Source organism: Polistes canadensis, unplaced genomic scaffold (genome assembly GCF_001313835.1).
Source record: "Polistes canadensis isolate GaletaPanama2010 unplaced genomic scaffold, ASM131383v1 scaffold_117, whole genome shotgun sequence".
Lineage (NCBI taxonomy): Eukaryota > Metazoa > Arthropoda > Insecta > Hymenoptera > Vespidae > Polistes > Polistes canadensis.
Window position 1 is genome coordinate 105,099 of NW_014569664.1, and position 6,653 is coordinate 111,751.

Consider the following 6,653-nt stretch of genomic DNA (forward strand, 5'->3'; position numbering starts at 1 on the left):
CGTCAGGAATTGAAGCAAAAGATTAGTAACGTATTAAGTGCAATTATGGAAAATGAACAAGAAAATCGTAACGCAATAAATTCTATTCTCCGTAGATGTCAATCTTGCGTTCATGATAATGAACATTTTTGAATGGAATTATAATTTGAATTGAGACAATCTATTCCTATGCGATATCGAAAAAGAAAACGATCCGTTATGATTCTGTATTTCTTGTTATAAATTTTTAATAAAATATTTAAAAATTCATGTTTATACTACATTTTTGTTTTCTTTTTACTGATAAGTATTCCGATAAAATGTTGCTGAAAATAATTGGGACATCCTGTATATTTTAATATATGAATATAGAAAATCTTATATATATAATATAAGGAATCGTGAAACTTTATAGATATCGAAACACTAAGAAAGATATAAGAATCGAAAGCTATTATTAATATGACAAAAAATAAACATCTATACATAAGATTTTCTCAACGCGAGCATTTAAAATACGAATTAACAGACTGTAACGTTAACATACCCACTTATTAATAGAGTTATAACGATACTTATTTCAGGAGTTATTCTAATACACTGCAATACCGAGAAAACGCTCCAATTTTTTAATGAAAAATTATATTTCACAAATATACACTGATTAACATCCAGATAATGAGTTATAAAATTGAACGTTGTAATAGAGTTTTAATCATTCAAATAGTTGATTGAATTATCAGACTTGCTTACAGTCAACCCTGCAATCCTCGATAGTCCTCAAATGTAAATGACAAATGATATAGCACAATGATTTTTTGAATAGTTCAATTAAAAAAATATATAATAAATATTATATATAAATATTAACAAGTTTTAATATATATTAATATAATTTATATAGCAAATATTAATATTATAATAAAAGTATTTTAAAAGAATATTCTCTAATAAATGTTAATATAACATACACTTGCCGATAACTATGAAAGTGGATAAGGTTAAAAAATAAAGAAAAAGTTTATTTTATAATTTATTTTATAATAAATAATTTTAATCATAAATTGTATATAGGGTAAGTATAGGTATTATTGCGATCGATAATCTACGATTGTGTTAAAAAAAGCATACTTTGAATAGTTAATGAAAGATATCGAGTTTTTTTTTAATAATCAATATTAAACATTATTTTAATAAAAGAAAAAGTTTAAAAATAATAGAAGTATATTCTAATTAAATAAAAAGTAATTAATAAATAATAACTTATTACGTATATTATATATATATACTGCACATCTATTACTGCGGATTTTCAATTACTACGTGAGAAATACTGCGGATGGAAAAATAAATAAAAAATAAAGCAAATGAAAAGTACAATTGAAAATCATTAAAAAATTTTTTATTATTTTAGGTATTAAGTGGTTAGTCAAGCTTTTTTCAAGCAAGAAATAATTATATTTCATTAGGTTATTCAACTTTAAACTTTAACTGTAGTAATAGACAAATCAGTAGTAATACCCATACTTATCCAATTTATATAATATATAAAAATATATTATAATAAAAATATATATTATATATATATAATAAAAATTAATATAATTTATATAATAAATATATCGTTTTTGTTCAGGCAAAAGTCTTTAACTATTCTTTTAGCCCAAAATGACTTACGTAGCACGTTGTTTACATGGTTTAATAATTCATAAACAATCCAGAAAAAGTTCACTATCTACTCTGTTACAAAGAGAAAGCGTAGTAGAAAGCATTAACAAAAAGAATGTTTGTCCGAAACCTGATTTTTCCTGTTGATAATTTGTTTGACGAACAATAACTCAGATTAGTATAAATGTTAGTAAGTGGCTTTTGATTGAACATAGACGATATATAAAATATTATATCTCGAATGTGCTTTAATAATTCAAGGCAAGAACACCATGGTTTCTATTTCCAGAAAATAATCTTCAAATTCGATATTATGATATTCGATATTATACTTATCAAATTCCCTGATAGCAAAAGTGTAATATAAGAAATTCGCGATGAAAGTGTTTTCTACATCTACAGGTACGCAAACACGCCTTCGCGTTTAGAGTATTCCAAGCAATTTTGTTTTACGACACAAAGATTCGATTTAATGTCCCACCGGTACTTTTTTATGCGTTCTTTCACTTCAAATACTTCTTACCAACATAAAATCTAAGATCTCTTACGAGAATAATAGAAGAAAGATTAAAGTTTTTTCGTTATTCGCTATTATTCAACTTCTTTGCAAAGAGTGAACTCTTCCTGTAATAAATTTTCTGGTCGTCGACGAATCGTTGATTTGAAGAAAAATAAAATATTTATTTCTACAAGAAAGATTTCCGCCATTATTTTCCCGTAAAAGAAAGAGAAAAACAAATTGCATAAGATTTGTCAAAAGTAAGTACATCATCAAGAGAAAAACAAAAAGATAAACTCGAAAGTGCTGGGCATCCTATTAAAGTGACAACGATGATGGATATATTTTGCCGGTCATTAATCCTTTAGGAAATGCCTCCATAAAATCTCATAACACCGTTGTTTCAACAACATAGCGGAAACGTTAACGAATTACTCTCTTCAAAAGGGAAAGGAAATTTTGATATTTCACTTTTACAGATATTCACACTTTCACTCGATAACTTTCAATTTTTATAAATACCATCTTTTAAAAATATGTGACTTATTTTTATTTTATACTTTAAATTAGCACGAGTTTGAACATTCTAATAAAATTGAATAAACGAAATGAAATATAATTTTTAATAATAATCTATATAAAATATTATATATGTGTGTGTGTGTATCATTCGATTATTTTATATTTATTTCTAATAATCGGATTGAAAAAAAAATAAACATATAAATTAAAGCAATTGTAAAAATCCGAATATAAAATATGTCCTAGTATAGTTTTCAATATTAATTTAAGAAATATATAATTATTTTATATTTATTATTTTAAAAATCAATTTGAAACGAATGTACATAAAATAATGCGAGTTTAAAAATCCTTATTGAAAGTTTGTACGAAATTTATCGTAAATATAATTTTCAATAATAATTTAAGAAATATTACCTATAAATTATTACATTTTTTCATGTTAATTATTAGAAATCAGATTGAAGCAAACATATAAAAGAACGTGATTTTATAAATCTTAGTAGAAAGTCTACACTTTATGTACAATTTCCAATAATAAATTATTAAATTTTACTTATAAAATTATTTGATTATTTTATATTGATCCTCAAAAATCGGATTAAAACGAACATGTATGAATTAACGAAATTTTGTAAATTTTGCATGAAATTATTATTATAAATACAATTTTTAATAATAAATAACTATTAATTATTAGATCCAAATATAAGCGTATTTTTTTCTTATAACTGATAAAAAATATGAATATATAAAAACATTTGTGACATTTGCGTTTCTAATGAAATTGCTTTTTGTTAGATAACTATTACAACTCTTTGAAATACTATAAAATGATTTAGATCTCTTTCTAGTTTTATATAGTCGTATAGTTATCATTTCAAGCGAGTAACCGTTAGAGTAATTTACAATCGGTCTTAATCGAGTGAAAAAAGACATCATAACGTTCACTCAGTTTACATCCTTGACCATGGATGTATTACAGTATGTATGATAGGCTCTTTGCGGTATGGATATAGTACAAACTCTCAGGTCATTCACCTAATGATCATTCATCGTATAGACCGTTTATGACAATTATTAAAATGAAATTGCTTATTGTATAATCTCTCATACCTATGTCTCTTCAAACAAAATTTTATATATGAAGCAAGTTTTTTTTTATTTCATAATACTCAAAAAAAATATTTAAATAAAATTATAAAACATTACTGTATATCCTCCCATACACGTACAACGAAATGTTTTATATCTATTTGTTCTACAAACCAAATTTTAAATAAACAAATTTTGCTCAAATTTCATACTTTCACAAAAATATATTTCTATATATCCTCTACACGTATAACACAAGTTTCTTTTAATGATAAATAATTATAAAAAATGATACTCAAACCAAATATACATATACATAAAGTGTAACATTTGAGTTTATTATAAGTAGTTTTTAACGTTGTCTCATGTATACAAAATTTGCAATTTTATTACATTTCAACTTAGTATTTATTTATAATGAAATTATGGTGGGGGGGGGGAGGAAATGTATAAAATAGAAAAAAAAATTATACATATATATATATAAAAGAGAGATACAAAGCTTGATCTTTAAATAAACTTACCTGGTATTGGTGTTAAATAAATAATTGTGGCTACGACGGACACGAGACCGACGAAGATGGCACATCTTAGAAGCATCCTCTCATAAAAAAATATATTTTGTTTTTTTTTAAATATATCTACTTGACAATAGTCTTAGGTATTTGAAATTTTTCTATCTCCGTAAGAAAAATGAGAATACAGTAGAGAACGTAGTGTCTTGCCGGTATCGTAGTCACGGATACACTAGCGACATGCAAGGAAAGTTCATTGCCAAAGAGAGAGAGTTGATGCCTGATTAAAAAGAAAGAAAGATCTGCTAGTAGAGGAAGAAACCAGTACAGGCACCATTCTATTTACAAGTAAAATATTCTTGCCTTTAAACGTCTTCCTGAACACGATAAACAGAAAAAGGAAAATACTCCAATGAATTTCTTGTCTTAAATTTTAATCTTTTATCCTTATATGTAATAATAATTAACTTCCGTGAAATAAATTATACGTGTGTATAATGTGGCCATTATTATAAAAATGTATTAAAATATCTAAAACTGGAAAAAAGTGATTTTATGATTTTTTTTATGTTACAATTATTTGTGCTGGTAATTATGACAGTTGACTAAATCAAACAATGGAAAAAAATTGATTTTCTGATTTGTTTTATATTACAATTATTTGTGCCGATAATAGAAACAACAGATAATATCTAAAATCGAAAACAGTCATTTTATGATTCTTTTTTTATTACAATTACTTGTGCCGCTAATTATGAAAGTGAACTAAATAAAAAAAAGGGATTTTATGACTTTTTTGTATATTCTGCCGTTATTTATATTATAAAATAAATAATAAAATCTAATTTGATCAATTTTTTTACTTATATTAGTCTACTATCATAATTATCAACATATTAATTTTATAAAATAAATTTTTTCAATTTTTCAACTCAGCCCATTGTCATAATTACTTGAAAACTTAACTTTGTTGCGTACGCCTTAAAAGTAAATTATATGTACATACGCTTCTAGACTTTTCCAACATGGAGTACTTTCGTGATTTCGGATAGCTGACGCAACAAAGGGTAATAAAAGCCATGGTTGAGTCAAATTATATAATCATTCATTTGGCTCGTTAGGGAAAGGCCTCAACGACATAAAAATCCTAAATTTTTGTATATGTTGTCTACAATTGTATTGTTATCCACGATGTGAACAATGCCTGCATTTCCCATTTTTCCTATAACATATATGTTGATACAACGTTAGAGAGAGAGAGAGAGAGAGAGAGAGAGAGAGAGAGAGAGAGAGAGAGAAATAAGGAAATTATTTGCACTTATACGTATACAAGAATTGTAAGCATGCGGCTCGCATTTATGCGATTGAGGATGTTAAAGTAAAATTATTAAGTAGAGATACCCAATATCCGACGAGTTCTTCTCGCAATACGCTCAACAAGATGTAATATAAAAATATTTAAAATACTTATTATAAGGGATATTCTTCTCGCTTCGTTCCAACAAGAATGCTTTATGATTTCCTAGTAATTAGATAGTTGAACGACCGTTGCTTTGATTGGTATTATGTTCTTTATCGCTAAAATCCCGTTGTATGTTATGATGTCGATTGTTGTTGTTGTGATCTATGATATAGACCTGATGATTGTTAAATGATACATTTCTTGATGGATATGTTGCATGCTGATATGCTGCTTGCGTTTCTTACTTGATGCTGTTCTACCACGTCGTCAGTAGCTGATACGATCTCGAAGAATTGTTCTTCTTGATATTAAGTGAATCGAGTTGAGTGAATGAATGAAACTTGTGGTGTTTCTTCGACGGTTTTTATAGAAAGAAGATGATCGACATCCCTTTTCTAGGTTGACTATCTAATAGCAGGAAAGTCCACTCAACAGTCCATCGATGCAGAAGGTTAACGTTTTTCGTAGATGTTGTAACGGAAATTATGTGACGAGAGAAATTCATACCTGGGTTGTTTGTTCTGTTTGTTTATTAATTTTATGACCTCCAGGAATGTACTGTGATATTTCCTCTGCATCTTTAGGTACGATTTTCAACGCAAAAATATGCTGCTCTATTTATTCCTTTCGTTACGTTTTTTACGTAATAGAGATTCTCCGTTGCTTTTTTCCACTTTACTCGTGAAAATCATAGAAGGGATTGCTAAATGCTTTAAGAAACTAGCCCAACAAGGGTCTACCACAGCGGTATTAAGCGAGAGGATGCTTGTAACTACAGTCATGGACAATATTTGGACAAATTGACGCTCATGTTTGGAATTTGGGAAATTAAAGTCGCAATAAACTTCGGTCGGTTTTCGATCGTACATACTACCCCCCGTTGAGAGTATAGCGATCAAACAAAAATTCGTGA

The 6,653-nt window shown here is 27.0% G+C and overlaps 1 protein-coding gene across 1 annotated transcript in view; it reads right to left on the reverse strand.

Annotated features, from left to right (window-relative positions):
- LOC106787877 (L-ascorbate oxidase-like) overlaps positions 1 to 4,510 on the reverse strand; it is a 30,382-nt gene extending 25,872 nt beyond the window's left edge. Inside the window, exon 1 of the mRNA XM_014750609.1 lies at positions 4,288 to 4,510. Within this exon, the coding sequence (XP_014606095.1) occupies positions 4,288 to 4,363 (76 nt within the window). The 5' untranslated portion in view covers positions 4,364 to 4,510. The remainder of the gene's footprint in view (positions 1 to 4,287) is intronic.
- Between the last annotated feature and the right edge of the window lie 2,143 nt (positions 4,511 to 6,653).